This window comes from Grammomys surdaster, unplaced genomic scaffold (assembly GCF_004785775.1).
Source record: "Grammomys surdaster isolate TR1022 unplaced genomic scaffold, NIH_TR_1.0 186, whole genome shotgun sequence".
Lineage (NCBI taxonomy): Eukaryota > Metazoa > Chordata > Mammalia > Rodentia > Muridae > Grammomys > Grammomys surdaster.
The window spans coordinates 6,159,079-6,178,513 of NW_021604631.1; the positions used below are offsets into that span (position 1 = coordinate 6,159,079).

A 19,435-nucleotide genomic window follows, 5' to 3' on the forward strand; every position below is an offset into this window, starting at 1 on the left:
TGTAGCTGAGTGGTGGGTAGGAGAGTGAGGTTAAGTATATGTAGCTGGCAATTTAAGCAACTGACTGACTTTTCTCCTAGCAACTTTTAGATGCTTTATGCTAAATCATGGCTGGTAGCAGATTGGGGACAGAATGACTGCAGGTCAGCCACAGCTGACTCAGAATCATCACTGCCCATAAAACCACAGGCTAGTCAACAGCAGCGTTTATGCTGTTCCCAGCTGTTGACAAACCTTCTCATCCACACTCTCCCAGAGTGGGCAGAAGGTGGAGGAAGATAAGATGGCCTCCTCAGCTATTAAAGCAAAGCAGATGACTCTTCAGTCCTGGAACCGTCAAGCATTAGGGTCTGGTGGGACCTCATTCAGGAGCCATGCATACTTTTCACATCGACAGGGAATCGATATAATTCGTCAACATTTCAGAGTCATCGAGTCAAGCGATTTACTCTCTGATGGTACGCTGGTGGCTGTAGGACCCGTGCAAAGAACTAACTGTATCAATGACAAACGCAGATGTTACAGTTGTAGAAGAATAATAACCCAGATATTAGACTCCTTAAAAAGTCCTTACGATGGCAATGCCTGTAAGGAAACCAAAAGGAGGATGGTGGGGACTGGTGAGGTGGCTCAGAGGTCAAAGGTGAGCCTGGAAAACTTGACGACCCAAGTTTGATCCTCAAAAACCACACAAAGGTGCAAGGAAAGAACTGATACCACAAAGTTGTCCTATGACTTTCACATGTGATGTGCACTGTGGCACATGTGTACCATGGCCCCGTCATGCACACACTAACATACATGCACACACACACTGTGTAAATGTATACAAAACAATGAACACATAACATCTTGTAAAAGAATAATGCTAGTTTAAAATGGCATTGAGAGAGACAGGCTTCCCATCCTGGGGTTATTTAAATTTTCTGATGCTATTGGAAGATACTTTTCCTTTTGTTTGGAAAAGGCAATGTGTACTTCCAATAGTAAATTAAATATATCCTGTAAGCCTACCCCTAAGTTTGTCTTTTATCCATTTGAGTGAGAAGAGCCCTTGTTTTTGTTTGTTTTGTTTGTTACATGCTTTTATTTATTATTTATTTAGTGTATATGAATACACTGTCAGTCTCTTCAAACACACCAGAAGAGAGCTTCAGATCCCATTATAGATGGTTATGAGCCACCATGTGGTTGCTGGGAATTGAACTCAGGACCTCTGGAAGAATAGTCATTGCTCTTAACCACTGAGCCATCTCTCTGTTGCACTTTTTAAAACAGCAAAATTATCACGTATAGTGGTGCATGCCTATAGTCCCAGCATAGGAAAGACAGAGACTAGTCAGGACTACCTACATCTCAAAAAAAAGCCTGCCAAATCATTAGAAGGAAAAATGATGGAGGGGAGTTAATAAAATGAGCTAATTAGATTCATTCATCAATGCCAATTTGACAGCTATCAATTAATCATTAGATTCTGGCCTGAGATGGGCTATGCATGCATAGGGGTTAAAGCCCACATGCATAGGGGCTAAAGCTCCTAGGCTTTGGGGCCCCCATTTCTCTCCACAGGAAGGCATCCCTCCCCTGGAAGGTATATATCTTATTGTGTAACTCTGTTCTAAGGCTGAGTTAGTGATGTCCTGCCCTCACCTTCTCTTCCGTAAGCTCCTTGTTAAAGCCTTCAGTCATATCCTGCTGTTGCTGCTCATCCAGGAAGCTTCCTTCCCACGACCTCAGGAGGGGTGTGCTGTGGGAGGGGCAATCCAGAATCTTTCAAATTCCATCATTTCTGTGTCCACAGGTGTTACTGCTGTTACACCACAGATGTGGTGGCCAGTGTGGCCTTTGGCACCCAGGTGGACTCCCAGAATGCTCCGGAAGATCCCTTTGTGCAACACTACCGACGTGTTTTTGCCTTCTGTATCCCCAGGCCTCTCCTGGCTTTAATCTGTAAGTGCAGCCCCTACCCAAGGTAGTGAGGGCAGGTCACCACCCATAGGACACCTTGCAGGGTTGAGTCTCTTCCACCAGGAGAGTTCCCTCAGGGATCTCAGAGTTGTCTGTCCTGCAGAAACTTTGTCTCCCTGGAGCCACTAGAATTCTCTTGTCACAATCTGAGCTGACTTATCACCAACGCAGGTAATCCTGATGCATAGGAAGGGAAATTCAAGAGTAGAACCCAACGACTCTCATTTCCCAGGGTTAGTTTTGTTTGTTTGTTGGTTGGTTGGTTGGTTGGTTGGTTGGTTTTTGTCCCATCACTCGAAACCCTCTTCTGAGGACTTCTCCACCAGAATCCAACAACTCCTAAACAAGAAATCACCCAATGGGTCACTCGAAGGAGGCTTCACGTTAACAAGACTTGAATTGATTTTACAAGGGAGCCTTCTGGCCAGTTCTGGTATTGTCTTGCTTTTATGGAAACAGTGTGTTGCTGTTGCTGTACTGTTGAGCTCTTCCCTGCCTCTCTGCTATATTGGCATCATCTAGTCACCTCTTGTCCAGCTTCCTCCTCTTCTTCCTCTTCCTCCTCTTCCTCCTCCTCTTCCTCCTCCTCTTCCTTCTCCTTCTCCTCTTCCTCTTCTTTCTCCTCTTCTTCCTCCTCTTCTCTTCCTCTTCCTCCCCTCCTCCTTCTCTTCCTCCTACTCTTCCTCCTACTCTTTCTCCACCTCTTCTTCCTCTCTTCCTCCTTCCCCTCTTCTTCCTCCCAGCTCTTCCCCTTCATCTTTCCTCTTTTGCTCCCCTTCCTCCTCTCCTCTTCCTTTTTTAAGATGGGATCTTGTTTATACAACCTTGCCTGATGTCCGATTAACAACCCTCTTGCCTCACCCTCCTGAGTGTTGGAATCATGGACCATTTGCTAGCTTTTCTTCTCATCTCTGAGCCAGTTCCATCAGGAAGTCCTGTCACCTTTATCCTCAGCACACTGAAACCTGTAGGTGTTTGTGTGGAGTCACACAGCCTCTGTGTGTCCAGGAGGTCTGCTGGGGCTAAGGCTGCCTCTCCTATGAACTTTAATCATAGGCAGGCAGAAAGTTCCATTAACAAGGCCCCTGCTCACTGTACTTTTAAACAGGGGTGTATGAGCTCTGGGATCTTGTCTCCAGCCTGACTCAACACAAAAGGTTATGTGCAACTAGGCAGGCTGAGAGTCTGAGCAGAGTCACATGCCCCTGTGGCAAAGCTTCATCCCTGGGTCCAGAACATCTCTTCGCAAAATATTAAATGTCTGGATCCAGGGAACCTTCTCCTAAGAACCCAGGTTGCAGGTTGCACGGCAGGGGAATATCCGCAGTGGATGATGCCAGTGTCTTTGTCAACAGCTGCAACAGCATGTCTTAGGGACAATTCAGATGGCTGCTGTGGGGACGTTTATCCAGAGAAAGACAAATACAAATAACCAGAAAATCAATATAAAGTAGATGGTCTTCTATGTCCCTGTGAAGGCTTGGCACACAGCCCATTCTGTTCTGATGAACTGCAAAAACACACACACACACACACACACACCCCTCTAAGATTGGAGATAGGAATTTCTAAGTGTAAAAATTGGGTTTGCAAGGCCAGGTACACATGAGGACTCACTTTATTGCACAGGCGTTCAGTGATTGCTTACGATGTACAGGACTGGAATAGAAAGCTAGAGTCCTATCAAGCCCTGCTCCGAGAAACGCTGAGTCCACGGGGAAGACAGGCCTCCCAAGTGACTCTGACTCAGGGCTGGTGCTCGTTTCCCAGTCACAGGAGTCTAATAGCCCTGCTTCATTACCACTCTCCCTTCAATGCTACTTTTGTTTTTCTCTTTCAAGTATCATTTCCATCCATAATGGTCCCATTGGCCCGGATTCTGCCCAATAAGAACCGAGATGAACTGAATGGCTTTTTTAACACACTCATTAGGAATGTGATTGCCTTACGGGACCAGCAAGCAGCAGAAGAGGTAACTATTTTTATAGGACACAGCCTGGAAACAGAATGGAACCTAATTTGGCATCACTCTCTCATTTCTTTCTCCATCCCCCACAACTCCTCACATCACACGGGTCTATCCTTTACTAGTCTTTCCTTCTGAGCTTTTTCCGGAGTCAGTAGAAAGTATTAGGAAGGAGGGATGGGAAGGATAGGAGTCTCCACCAATGTGCCTATCGCCGATGTGAGTTATTGAACGAATGCCAACCTCTGAACTGTCTCACATTACCTAGCTGTTACCCCCAAGCACAAGTTGCAGTAGCCCAACCCCCACCCCCAAATTTTCTAAGTCAGCACCTCATGCAATTTTCATGAGCATAGTCTTTCTGCTGAAAAACAGCAAGATGGGGCTTCATAGCATGAATAGCATAAATATTAGCAAGAAGTTTAGGCAACTGTCAATCAATCCCATATTCCCTTTCAGCACAGAGACTCTTGCTAGAAAATTTGTGATTGAGGCTCCCTGCTCTCTTTAGCAGGCTTTTGTGTTTCCCTTTTCCCTTACAGACTCACACCCTGCTTGGCACACAGTAGGGATAAGTAAATATTGGTTAAACTTGACTCTGAGTAGTATGCAATTTTCAGTGTGAGAAATAATCTTTCCACATCAGAGATACTCCTTGCCCACATTAAAGTTGTCCATTACGGGTCTTGTTGCACTGAAGACAGTCACTAAAATGAAGAAAAAAAAAAAAAGGACTAAAAGGGCTTTCCCTTAACTGCCTTGAGCAAGATGGAGCTTTAAAAGGGTTTTCTCAAAGACTGTGGCTCAGAGGGACTCGTGAGGCCTGATGGTTAAGGCACTGGCCTAGAATGAAATCCAAGTCAATTAGTAGCTTGATGCATTTAGCAGCCTTGGGCAGCAACCTGTCCTACTCAGCTGCAAACCCTGGAGACTCTGTAGCAACTGTATCTGGATAGGGAAGGTGTAGGGACATACATACAAGCACCCAACCCCTTGGCCTATACCACCATCAGCTCCACTTGAATGGCCTTAGAGGTGGGGGAAAATGGGCCAACTGGTATACCTGGCCCCACTTTAAAGTCAGAAAGGTCAGGACAATTTCATTCAAGCATATGTTTCTAAGGTTGAGAGGATAAGCCCAAAGGACAAGAGATAAAGAACCATTGTCAAACTTCACCATTTGCTGCAAAGGGCTGCCTTGTGAGAGTGCTCTCTCTCTCTCTCTCTCTCTCTCTCTCTCTCTCTCTCTCTCTCTCTCACACACACACACACACACACACACACACACACACACACACACACGGGCCCTAGCCTGAAACCCACTGGCTGTAAAACCAGGCTAAAAATTAAAAAAAAAAAAAACAACAAACCCTGTTGCTCTGAGTGACTGAGAGGTGAGAGGTTATTAAAAAGCCAATTACTGGGATTGCCTCAAGCTTTTCCTTCTATAAACTTTACAGCTATTTGTTTCAAACAATGAGTTGATCTGAGAAAAACTTCCCAACCACAAATCCAGAGCTGCCCATGTCAAGACAGAGCTATACAGTTACTAAGAAAACTCACTTAGAACCCTTCTGAACTCTGTATACATTCCATCAAACAGATGTGTGTTTGCACAGTGAAAATGCCGCACAGATGTTAAAAGGTAAATATTTTTCTAAGCTTGAGCCGATGGGTGGATTAGACACCTACATCTATCAGGGCATGTATTTTTCTTGGATATGACCATCAACCAGTCCTGTTTCCATCCTAAATGGGCCTTCATGATGCTCTGTGAACGGAAGAATCTCGTCTGCACTAATGTTGTTCTATGGCTCATGAACCCTAGAGAGAGGCCCTTTCCCCTGGCCTCATTAGCTGGCAGTTAAGACAACAACATTTCTGCAAGCCTTCTCAGCCCTTTTAGCAGTCTGGCTGAGCTGGGATAAGAGGAAAGAATGCCAGCCACCATGCCGCTTCTGGAAAAATATGTGGTATAGATATGACTGTGAGCTGTCTGTCATTACCCCTATTCACCCAGGAAAAGCTACAGCCAAGCCTCAGGGACTAAGCCATGACATGCAGCCTAAGAGTGTGCTTTGCTTCTCCAATCATATCCAGGGAGCCTCAGATGTTCAATTTCCCTGGACCACTGTGACAGGTCAGCAATAGCCACCCAGATGCTGACCAATAGCAGTTAAGAAGCCATTTGGACAGCTAAGTGGGCAGGCTCAGGGCATAGTGAGGAAGCCCAGGTTTCCTATATTGGCAACAGGCTGGTGGGAAATGGAGACCTTGCTTCCTCAGCCTCAATGAATGTAAGCCCTTACTGGTAAGCCCTACCCTCGATGTCCCAGAAGACACTTTTGATGGTCACTAAGCTGTTCACTGACAAAGGCCTCCTGCTCCAAATGACAGTTGAACAGTTGAAACCAAACCCAATGTACCCATCCCCGAGGGTACCTATTGTTTTACATTCTGATTTGTAGAAGATTCTATTGCTTGTTTAATATGCACTTAGCAAGGAGGGGGAGGGTCACACCCTGGGGTTGCTTTTCATCTCATGGAGCAGAAAAAGTATCCACATACAAAATGCCAACAAACTTAAAAGATGGAATTACATGCGGATGTGAGGGGCCAAGATTATTCATGAGACAGAAATTCAGGAGCTAATGTTCTGAGAAAACACCACAACTAGGAAAATACTTTGAAATTATAATATTTTCCTGTTGGAGGTTCTGATACTCCCCTCGTGCTGTTTTAATCCCATAAACTTCAAGAAAGAGCAGCATCCTGGTTGTCATTCATCACATTAAAGGGCATTTCAAAGAAAGGATGTGCATGGAATACACTTTTTGAACACCAAAGCCTCTGTAAACACTCCTATAGTTAGAATTAGTGGCAGTCAAAAATGTAAAGGATATGCAAATTACTGATAAGGAAGGTAGAGAAAATGATAAGGGAGCTTTAAGTACTCAAAGGAGATCAGGGACTACTGGAGAGTAAAAAAGGGACTCCATCGGAAGCAGCCTGCTAAGTCTGGGGGCTTTGAAGACAAGCTTCACCCGAGTGAGCTCCCCCATATTCCAAACCCCCATTCCATCCTGTTGACTGTCGGCTGTGTGAGAAAACTTATAGCCATCCACTATGTCCTTGCAGAGTGAACAGTAGAATAAACAGTAGAATAAATATGCTCTGATTGAAGTCTATCAGGTGTTTTCTCATTGGAAATTCAGCCAATAGAACAAAACGCATAGAAAGCATTAATCAGAACTAAAAGACCTTGGTTTTCCCACCTCCTCTGGCTCTAGGGATCTGCTGAGTATAGGTTGACAAATGTTTACTACACATGAACGGATACACAGTTCTCTAGCTGATATACTTCCTGTTTTAAGGATGAGATCCCACTGTGTCTACAGCTCTAAAACATGCTTTATTTTAAGCACAGTATTTCGGGGGAGTGGGGAGAGAATCAGCCTATGGAATGACCTCATCCAGAACACATGAAGGGAACATGGTACATAAACAAGAAAGAATATTATTTGGCCCTATAAAAGAATGGAGTCTGTTGGTTTTCAGCTACATAGTTAAGACAATAAAGGATAATATGTTAAGTGAAATAAGCAAGGAAGAGAAAAACAAACACAACATGCTTGTTGGGTATGCTGAAACTGAAAATCTAATCTCAAAAACAGAGAAAGGTGGTCTCTGGAGGCTGGGGAGGGTGGAGGAAAGGGAAGAGAAAAGGGGGGTGGTTGGGTACCCAAGCCTTTATGGGTAAGAGAACTAAGTCTGTTGTTCTCCAACTCAGCAGGGTGATTATATTCACAGGTAGGTGTGACTATTCTGTAAATAACCGCAAAAGAAGAGTTTGAGGATTCCAGACACACACAATATACACGTGATAGAGATGGAAAGACTCCGCCCTCACCATTACATCCTGCATGTATTAAGTAATCCCACTGTTGCTCCCTAAGTCTGCATAATGGCAAAGAAGGGAACAGCCTCATTTCTTCACTGGGACATTAGTCGGCCCCTCACTGCTGTCATTCAGGTGGGCACCGGCTCTCACCATCTCAGATAACACAGTGACCGGGACCTGTTCCTACTTAGCCGTTCAGAAGCCACCCAGGAGCTTCTCCCCCTACCCTGTACCCTAGCTCATCCTGTGGCTCTAATATGCCTTTTTCTCTCATCCTCAGAGACGGAGAGACTTCCTGCAGATGGTGCTGGATGCCCAGCGTTCCATGAGTTCTGTGGGTGTGGAAGGCTTTGACATGGTCGCAGAAGCCCTGTCCTCTGCTGAGTGCACAGGAGACCCACCCCAAAGGTGCCATGCTACGTCTACATCCAAGCCTTTAACCATGGATGAAATTGTGGGCCAGGCCTTCCTCTTCCTCATTGCTGGCCACGAGATCATCACAAACACGCTCTCCTTCACCACATACCTGCTGGCCACCCACCCTGACTGCCAGGAGAGGCTTCTGAAAGAGGTGGACCTCTTCATGGAGAAGCACGTGAGTACAGTAGGGTCTAGGTGTCCACAGGCATCCACATTGCAGTAAATTTGGTAGAGCTTCCGATTAATAACTTGCCAAAATCACGTTCTAAGTTTGTAAGATAAAATAAGGCCACACCCATCTTCTCTAGTTCTCTGGGCTAGCAGGTAAAACAGGGTGTTCAGAATGACAGGAAAATAAAGAGCTTGTGAGACTGGCTCTGGGTACCTGCAGAGGCCCAGGAAGGAATTGGGGGTCAAAGGGCAGCCATAGAGAAGGGGTCTGGCTATCACATGATCTGACTGTGGGGCAGCCTCCCTGAGGAAGACAGGAGAGGGGAGTCAGCAAAGGGAACTGAATCTGAAGGCAGAAGTGAGCACAGGAAACCCAATGAGGCAGGAAGAGATCAGAGGAGGAGGCCCAATCACATGAAAAAGATGGTAGAATGAACGGGCCAGAGAGCCCAAGCACAGATGCATTCTGGGTATTCCTTGGAGGCGAAGCCCCTCTGTAGTAGATTGCAGCAGCCGCCTGCCTTGAGCTGGGCTGTTCTCCACCTCGTGGTTTTCTCTGGAGGCTACACTCCCCTGAATCACTTTAAATAAGAAAAATCCCCACAGTGGGATCTTGTCCATTATTACATTCTGATATCATTACACAGATATAGTCACAGCTTTGGAATGTGCCCTATTTTGCTATTGGAAGCATTAGGGTTAAATATATACATAACCAGAATTTTCTACTTCCTAGAAAACTCTACCTTTCATCCTACTGGGAAAGTAGAGGCAAAGTTAGTCTTCTTCTCCAAGTCACTTTATAAATATTTGAAACCTGAAGGACTGCGACAAGTTGCTCCAACATGAGCCTCTATGGTCACCTTCCAGTTCTTTGATGACAGCTGCCAAGCCGGGCATCCCCAGTCCCCCACTTATACAGATTGATCTTTTGAGCCTGGGCGCAAGAGTTTGTATTTCACCTTATTACTCTTCCACGAAGTCAAAATAATTTTGACTCTTGATTCTGCCATCTGTCATATTAGCATTTCCTCCAGCTAGTGTCATCTGAGACTTGCTAACCATGCCTTCCATCTCATCCAAGTCTCATTGATTAAAATGTTCAACAGGACAGGGTTTCCTCCGGACCGACATCGATCCACTAATCAATATTCTTCAAGCATGGAATTCCAACCAGCCATGAATCCAGATCACCCTACCACCTGTCTCAGACTGCTTTATTGGTAGTTATTTAATATTTGGTTCCAGTTGAGGAGCAGAGGAGAAAGGAAGGTCAGAGATGATGGGCTATAGCCTAGTGTGTCTTTTAGAACATATTTAGCACCCGGTAACTAAACCCTGAGTCAAACTGATTTTAGCAAAACAAGCATTTGTATGGGTACAAAATCTTGCTCAGTTTGAGAGTGAATGAGACGTCAGGAAAATATTTAGTGGGGCCTCAAAGATACCTCGTGCCTTAGTTTCTCTGACCTTAGTTTTTGGCTGTTCCCTCCTCTTGACTCCATGCTTAACCATCCTGTCCTTGGGAAACCATAGAAAGTCTGACGAGGGAGTCTGGTTCCACAAGCTTCTGCACTGTTTACCACCAAAGAGGATGTGTGACTAAAAGTCACAGAGGTCACTGACCAGAATCCCATGTCCATCCATGGGCCAATTGTTGTTGTCAGGGCATGGGAACAGCAATATGCCTAAGCAAATTGACTCCAGCCCCAAGATCAGGTGTGCTGAAGTCCCAAGGCTGAGAACTGGGGAAGATGCCTTCCTGAGGAAGGCTGAGGGAAAACTAGCTCTTAGTCTCAAGCCAAAGGGCAAGTCAAATGAAGAGGGGGCTGTAGATGCAACTGAGGGGCACCTTGCGATGTGCTACACTGGACAGAGGCTCAGGGGAGGTGCAAATGCTCTGAGAGGTGGGGTCACTATCTTCACTCTGAGGGGGTTAACGGCCAATAGTCTATTAAGCAATATTCCTTCCAAAAGAACCCCTCCGTGGCCATATAAGATATGTACGATCGGTTCTAGGCTACTGTGATATCCAAAAAGCAACAAAGCTCTGGGAGCCTGTCAGGTTCACCAACTACAACCTGGACTATCTGGGTATGAAGGTGTGGGCATAGAAATGTTCCCATACACAATCTGATGCTATGTCCTCACTTCCTCCATGGCCTGAACTAGACCTGACCTCAAGGAAGGTAATGCCAACTCACCAAACCCTGGCCTCTTTCAGCCTCTGAGCCTGAGACCAGGCATCGTTTTCCCCAAAAGGCCACCTCCCATGAAGCAAAGGCTCGGTGTCCCCAAGTACTGGGGAGACCCATGGTCATGCAGACTGATTGTACCAGGTGAACGTTTTCAACTCTCTGAAATGACTGGAAGGCAGATTTCAGGGTGTTGGCCCTAGAAGTTCTGATTCTGTAAATATAGGCTTGCGGGGGAGAGGTACTGGATTTTTGATTAACAATCCCAGAGGTTCTGATGACGTTAGTCTCTGGTTCATTTTGAGAATACAGCACTAGACAATTGGAACCCAGAACTATCTCCCAAGAAAGAATGTTCTACTCCACCCACGCCAGCCTGAGGGCTGTTTTCTCGCTCTGGACAGTATTTGAGGTAGTCTTTGACAGATGAGGATGTGTCCAGGTTGCCTTGCTTGAACAATGAATGAGATAGCTGGGGAGCTCACTGCTCTGCTCAGTCCTGCTCACGGGCCCCACTCAGTGAGTACTTGCAGGTTTTCTTTTTTGCCTTTTCTCTCTTTCTCCTTTCATTTATTTATTTATTTTTACTAGACGCAGAACTCTGTTAATATAGGCCATCTGTCAGGACATGGAAATGCAGATTAGCTGTTCACACATTAAGTATTTCCCTGAAAATATTCCTGAAAATTTGCATGTAAAGTATGATTTGTTATAACTTTCCTGCCGGTTTCCATTCAACAAATATCTCTTGAGTGCCAGTTAACGCCAGCTTCCACGGCTATAGACACTCCCTATGCCCAGGGTGTTCTGGCCTAGCTCTACAGAGAAGGTCTCCTTGATGACCTGTCATTCAAGTGTCTGGATCCTGGCTCTAGTTCCTTCTATCCGTACCATCTCCCCTCCAGTAATTTCCTTTTGGGAATGTGATGAGAGCTACTATCCTCCTCCGTAATAAAAACAAAAACAAACAATAACAATAACAAAAAAAGCCTTGTGTCACACGAGACTGCATCAGGCAGTGGTAGAAAATGTCACCCAATAGGCAGGTGAGAAAGATCAGGCGGTAAGGGCAATTCCTGCCAAGCTTGATCCCCTCCAACAACCCACACTGCAGAATGAGAAAAGCAGACCTTACACTATCACCTGGCTTCCATACACTAGCGATGGTGCCCCTCCCCCCCCCCATGACAAAAGAGATAAGTATAAGCAACAACAGTTCGCCCAGGTAGACTCCAGGACATGGCAGCCTCCAGAGGTGGGCTCCTGTCAGGAATTGTTGATGTAAGAGCTCCAGCCCCGTGCTCTCTCTGTCTCTCGGTTTCAGTAGCTCTGGGCAGTCTTATCACACTCAGTCTCTCCCATCCCTTCAAGCGTGTGTGTGTGTGTGTGTGTGTGTGTGTGTGTGGTGTGGGCATGCGCGCGTACATACGTGTTCACGTGCATGTCAAGGACCAGGGCTGGAGTTTGGCGTCTCGATCCATTTCTCTCCATCTTCTCCACTGAGGCAGTGTCTCTCAGTTGAACCTGGGGTTTCTGTATGGCGAGTCTGTCTGAGGACTCCCCATCTCCACCGTCTGAGTTTGGCAATTATAGGCAGGTGTTACTCCCACGCAGCATTACATGGGTTCTGGAGTCTGGGCTTTCATCCTCACAGCCGTGAAATAAGCTGACACACCTTACTTACTCGTAGGTGTCAGGGACCCAAGGTCAGGGCCATGGCTATTACAGCAGGCACTTTACAGAACGAGCCAAGTCCCCAGCCCCTGCCTGAGAGTTTCAGTAGAAGGACTCCTGCCTGGGGGAACTGTGAGGTGGTAGGTACACTTCTCTAGTCTGATGACTCAATGAGCTAGCATTAAACCCCTCTATCACAGAGCTTCACCTCCAGCAGTTACCGCTGTCCTCCACATTAGGGAGACAGGAGCAGCGGACAGTAAGGCTAAGTCCTGCATGGAGAAGAACAGCTCTCTTTCCGAGATTCTCACACAAAAGTTTCACTTTTCCTCAAGGATAGATCCCTCCACTTACAACGAGAACACAGGGTCCTGGTTGCCTTGGGCCTGGGTCACTTATCCATCTCTGTCTTTAAAGAAAGTGGGCCTCATTCCTTTCTCTTAGACTTTCAGTGGGTGGGCAAGTAGACCCCTCCGATCCTGTCCTGGAAGTGGGGTGAATGACTTCTGGGAAGCCAAAACACCAGCTTGTCCCAGCTGTGGGCATAGAATCCATGGCTCCCAAATTAGAAATTCCCACATTCTAATTTTCCTTTAGGAGACCATGCTTTCCCTCCCCCAGAACTTCTCAGATCAGCTTTATGAGATCAGGACTGTGAATCCAACAGTGAATTTCTTATACATGATGTGGCTGCTTCCTGTGACTTCCACAGGGATACTTGATGCTTCCTACTGCTTACAGTGAAGCCCAGGCTAGCAGGCTGTCATAGTGTAACCTTCACCAATCAAGAGGTGATAGATACATCGGCCACGAAAGTCGAGAGTTCAAAAATTCCACTTTTAGCAAAAACAACATAATGGATGCCTCTTTGTTGGGAAACACGACAGGCTTTTCAGCTCTTGCCTTCTGCCTAGCACTGTTCCATCTCCTGTTGTCTACTCTGACCCATTTGGCTTTGGCTGCCTCTTTCCTTTCAGGGAGCAGGCTTCTATTCTAGTAAAAATATAACAGTTATAATCTGCCTGACAGTCCTTGTCTCTAGGCATCTCTCTAGACTACACATAATTTCTTCCAGTGTCTTGGCTGTAACAGAAGACTCGAAAATAGACAAGTTACAGAGAGAGGGAGAGAGAGAGAGAGAGAGAGAGAGAGAGAGAGAGAGAGAGAGAGAGATATTCATTTACTACCTCTTAGAGGTGGGGTACCAGAGTCTGTTGGTCAGGTTGTGGCAGGGGCTTTCTTTTTGCTCCATGACATGTCAGAGAATGTCACATGATGAGATAGCAAGCTTGCTAGCTTCGTCTTTGCTCCTTTCCTTTTGGTTTTATGTATGTTTGTCTTTGTGAAAAAAATATGTATACATATATATGTATATATGTATATATACAGGCACACACATACAAAGACACATGTAACACACATATGCACACAGATACACAAGCACACATACATGTACACACACACAAATACATATACACACATATATACATACATACATGCACATACATACCCCTGACCCCAGCTTTTCACATGAACACCAAGCATCCACACTCAGATCTTCACACTGTAAGCACTTCACCAGCTGAGCCACTTCCTAGCCCCTCAGCTTCTTTGACATAAATTCAGTTATTGCCCCATGACCTTGTCTAAGCCTAATTTCTCAAAGGCTCTACCTTCCCATAGCATTCACATATAAAATGAGGGACCAAAACCCAAGACATAAACTCTGGTAGCTGAATATTTGGACCACAGTGTTGTCCTTCTCAGGTCACTGGGACCTGTGGAGAACTTGTCATTCCCGCATGTCGTCTTGCCACCAATCATAATCAGACAGAAGAGTGGGTGCATCTGTTAGGCTAGTCACAAAGGATCAGGGGAAGACTTAGCCCATCGGTGCAGGCCTCTGATATAAGGCTGTGTCACTGTATGCTCCAATACATGATTTTTAAAGGATGAGAGAGAAAAAAATACAATTCTTTCCTTCACACTGTTTTTGCTATAGCTTTAGCACATCCGGTTGAAATTCTTGACTTTTGATCTGGCTAAACCATTTTCCTGCCTCCTCTTTGGTGCCAGACCGTGCCAGCCAAAATTTATGAGCCATTTTCCTTCTGCTTAATTGTTGATATAAATCTGCTCTGCAGAACCTAGTTATAAATTTATCACAAACTGGACGACAGTGATATACAGTCTCTGCTCAGGGTAGTTTGAACACAGTCATGACTTAGAAGGACAATCAACTCCCCAGAGCTCTCCAACAGCCACTTTGTCACATTATAAAGATCTAATTAAAACACATCTTCTTCTTCCTACCTCTCCTAAGGATCAAAGAACGTTCCATGCTGCTTTCTTCAGCTGATTAGCTCACGCTGCTTAATTCCAGAAAGGTTGGGAATTTGCTCCTTGAAGCATCCAGAGGATCTCAAAGAGCCAAACGTATCCCATGGTTATAAAAATAAAATAACCCTTAGCCACAAGCAGCTATTTCATAAATACACGTGTCCTTTTGTCATGGGGGGAACATTGGGTTGGAAACTATTTGGATAGCCTATCATAAATTTGTCCTCACTATGGGGGTTTGCGGGAGTCTCCCAGCTAGGATCACATACAGGGTCACACAGGAAGGAGGATGGAGCTGAAACTGGGAATGGGGCTCTCAATCAGCCAGCGTTCGTCCCTTTGTCCAAGTCTGATGGAAGTCTGAGTGAGCTTGGGTGTTCCCTGTCAGCTCCACACCAAGCCAACAGTCCCCATGGCTCTGCAGAACTGCCCCCTCTCATTTAGATCTCCCAGCAATGCATTGAACACAAAGCAACTACGCAGAAGCAAGAACACCCTGATTTCCAAGCATAAAAAATAAGAGGCAGGTTGGGAGCAGTATGGAGCAGGCCCAGGCTGCAGCACTAGCCAAAGGCTAAAAATATATGGGGCTGGTGAGATGGCTCAGCTAGTAAAATATCTGTCAAGGAAGCAGGAGGACCTGGGTTTAGATTCCTAGCACCCATGTAAAAAGGCAGATAGAGTAATATATGTTTGTAATCTAGCACTAGAGAGGCAAAGACAAGAGAGTTTCAGGACCTGCTGTCTGGATAATCTTACCCAGATGATTAGCTCTAGGTTCAGTAAGAGACCTCATCTCATGGTGGTGCGTACCTTTAATCCAGCACTTAGGAGACAGAGGCAGGCAGAGATCTCTGAGTTTGAGACTAGCCTGGTCTACCTGGTAAGTTCCAGGCCAGACAAGAGAGAACAACAGAGGATAGCACAAATGTCAACTTCTCGCCTCTTCACACACACACACACGCACACATGCACACACGCACACATGCACACGTATACACATATGCACACATGCACACAGGCACATACACACACATGCGTACACATATATGTGCACATGTGCACACATGCACACACATACAATTTAACATGCATAGGAACTATGGAGCTAAGCTGCAGATTCCTGTTGGGCTGATCTGGAGTGGGGCCAGAGCATCTGCATTCCTTAGAGTTTCCAGGGAACTCTAGAGTCTGATGTTGTCTGTCGGCAGCAGACAAGGTTAGAGCCAGGCCCTTCAACTGTAAATCCCACTCCTACTGTGATGTGCGTGGACTCACTGTGTATTTATTCCTAATGATAATGAAGGCCTCAAAGTTCTACAGTGCCTCACCTTTTGTGAATAAATTTTAGTGATTTCTAGATTATTCCAATGATGATACCAGTCATTTTATGGATGGGAGATAGAGTGTTTTGGGACTCATTCCATCCTAACACATCTTGGAAATCCGTTAGTCCTAAATTTATCCTACAATTTTCTTGCCTCCTTAAGTAGTTCTCTGATGGGAGTGAGGGCATGCTTCTGGTTGATTTAAACCCATGCTCAAAGCAGACAAAGACGGTAAGAGAGATGCGGTACGCTTGTATAAACTGGACACCTGTCACATCCAACATGCACCCACTATGCTGTTCCCCTCAGGCCAGGAGCTCTGTCTGGGCTTGAAGCTCTCCTAGGAATTAATTGATGTACCCAGCAGTCTTGGTTGCCTGCCAAAGTGTTATTGACAAAGGGAACTTCGATTCTCTTTCGTTTGTCACTTGAGGAAAGGGAGTCTCAGTGAGGGGTTGCTCAGAAGTGAACATCAACTTGCCTACTCTCCTGACTTTCTGGGAGTTTCTGACTCAAGGATGTAACACCCTAAGAATGAGTGTTGGGCAGGGAGTCTTCACACCTGTGAAGTGGGACCTCTCTGGTAGTATGCCTACAGCTCTTAGAAACTGTGATCTGTGAACCCTGCTGCCAACAAGATAGTTTCTGGAGGGAAAACTGACAACAGATACTCTACGTGGACCACTTGTGAGTCCCCAGAGCAGAGTGGCCAGTAAACTTGGGCCAGGTACCAGAGACACTAATCCCATGGCTTTTACACAAACAGAAGAGAAGGGCAGGTGGCACCTCTCAGGGCCCATCTGGGCTGTAAATAGTCACAGCCTCTCCCTGTCACCATCCAAGGCTCTAAAGTCCTTCATATACAGATGTCCAGTGCCAACCCCCACAGTGACCCCTGAGAAAACAGACCCACCCAGACTGTGATTTTCCTCCAGCTTCACAGAGACAGCTGTACCCCTGATTCTGTGCCTCCCCTGCCCGCCTCTTCTACCCTGCTGCAGCTCCTTTCCCTTCTCCTTCAATGCCCTCAGCGCCATCTGCTCTCCTTCCTATTCCCCTTGCATTCCTGTTCTAGCTCTGTTCCCCAGATCCAGAGAGATCCAGATCCCCCTGCCTCACCTCCAGGCTCACTGCCCACTAGAGGTCTCAGCCATCAAGGAGCCCTAGATAACTATAAGGTAACTATAAGGTAAGCAAGGCAGGCAGGTTGAATCCGGGCAGGAAGGATTCAGGAGCAGCTTCTCCCGAGCTGCCCCCGCCTCAGCAAGTGTTATACTTGCTCTTTCGATGTTTAGCAATGAAAGCTCCAAGTTCTCCCTACCCCACCCCTATCCCTGCAGAACCCAGAGAGAAGTGACCTGTATAGAGATGGCCCTCCAAGGACTGCAACACACCAGTCAGCCTGGATGTGTGCCTTTCCTTTGGCAACTTAGAGTGATTTATATTCGATATCTTGGGCTCTAGAGGATCCAGGCTTTGCTAAGCATGTAAGATGTAGACTCAGTTCACAGCAAACCAGAAAAGCAGGAATTACAAATTTACCTGAGCCGCAGGCGGAGCTCAGTGTTCTGCTGGTCCACTTGGCCTTGAATTAGATTTGAACCAAGTGGTTCTTTTGTTTAATTATTGTACATGACAAAAGAATAGACTGTGTTCCTTACACTTAGCTTTTGAAATAAAAGAGTAAATGGAAACTTTATGTTTTGACTTCCCTGGACACCTTTGACAAATGCTATTTTGCACAGAAGTTTCCAAATAGCACAGTCTGATGGGAATTTGAAAACTCACAATCCTTAAAAGATCTCCTGTCAACCCACTTCTAGATGCAGAATGCCACCACTAGGACTCAGATTGCCATCATTTTAGCTTGACATATTAGCTACTATTAACCTGCACATCTCTGGCAAGAGCACCAAAATCAAGCCCAGGTAAGATGCCAGCCCCAGGGGACCAGAAACCACATCTGACAGGCCCAGTGGCCCAACCAGGTCTCAGAAAAGCACCTAATACATACCTGACCTACAAGATACAGATGCTGAAAGGTGTCAAGCATGGATGCAGTGCCCTCCTTCTCTAACTGGAGGCAGATCTGAGTGCAAATCTGAAATGTGGTCAGCAGAGAGGCACCCTGGGTAAAACCAGTGGGTTACTGCTTCCTGGAAAGAAGGAGTTGACAGGGGTCACCACTGAGGGAGTAATGTAGACTGAAGAGGATACACAAGGTGGTCCCCACGGTCAAACAACTGTGCTCTCATGGGCTTTTGTAGGGTATCACACAGATCTACCAGGTGATGTCTAGAACCTTCAGAACAAGAAAAGGAGGGGAACTTTGGTTGTCTGAAGCAGTCACATACCCAGGAGAATGATGTGAGAATACACTCAGGTATATGACGGGAGGTTATATGGTCAGGCATGATGGCTCCAGAACAAGGGACTTCCTTCTAAGATATGAGTGTTCCCTAGAAGCTAGCAAATTTATAACATTGGCCTGAGGTTCCTCTGGGACTCTGGCCAGTCCTCTAATGCCTTAGACCCAAGAGGGGAGGAACTGGGGAATCACCACAGAATGAGAGGGGCCTTTCCGAAGCGTTTGTATTACAGACTTTCTGTAAGTCTGTTCCACCCCAAGGCTGTGAGTGGTGTTATGCTTTGTGTTGTGGTGTTGTCTGTCTCAGATGTTTGGTGACTGAACATGGCATGTGTGATAACAGTGACTAGATGAGCCCGCCCGTCCAGGCCTATGCATATTCCAGATCTGAGGAGATTCGTGACTCTCCAGTGAAAGGCAGTGTGGAAGGTTTGTGAGGCTGAGCATTTAGAAATCTGTCTTTTACTTTTAAATATTTAGACTGGGCCTCTAGAACACCAGGAGACTGTTCCTCACTTGCTTAATTTGATTGCCCCCCACCCCTCCTTTTGGTAGCACAAGTTGTTTTTCAAAGGCTCATTTCTCGAATGTTCCCTATAGGAGGAATGTAATTAAACTCCACTGGCCTCCTCCTGCTGGGACCAAACTGGGGCAGGAGCTATGGGGGAGCGTGTCACAGACCCCCTGCCAAGGGATTCTTGTTATGGAGCCGAGAAAGGAACACACTACCCCCTGGCTATGAACTAGAATGGGTAGAGAGCCACCCAGACTCTGGTTGTCGTGACTTCCTCTCCTACACACCATAATTAGTCAGTTAGGACTAGAAGGGGAATACCAACTCCTTACCTTCTCAGAGGCAGGCAAGGAGTTGAAATAGATGAGTCAGTTGTCTCCAGTGGCTGACAAAGAGGTGAGATGGCCCCGGACTGGGGGTGCACACCTGGAACTCTAGTACTCCAGATTTTAAAGCAGGAGGATCTTGAATTTGAAGCTACCCTGGAATAAACAATTAAGAACTTGTCTCAAAATACTCAAAAACTGAGCCAAACAACAAAAAACAAACACACAAACACTGGGGGAGCGGGTCACAGACCCCCTGCCAAG

The 19,435-nt window shown here is 46.1% G+C and overlaps 1 protein-coding gene across 1 annotated transcript in view; it reads left to right on the plus strand.

The window, feature by feature from the left end:
• The window catches only part of Tbxas1 (thromboxane A synthase 1), a 164,891-nt gene that overhangs the window by 100,417 nt on the left and 45,039 nt on the right, over nt 1-19,435 (plus strand). The window contains exons 7-9 of the mRNA XM_028768455.1: nt 1,802-1,950; nt 3,810-3,940; nt 8,116-8,430. Of these exons, the coding sequence (XP_028624288.1) occupies nt 1,802-1,950; nt 3,810-3,940; nt 8,116-8,430 (595 nt within the window). The remainder of the gene's footprint in view (nt 1-1,801; nt 1,951-3,809; nt 3,941-8,115; nt 8,431-19,435) is intronic.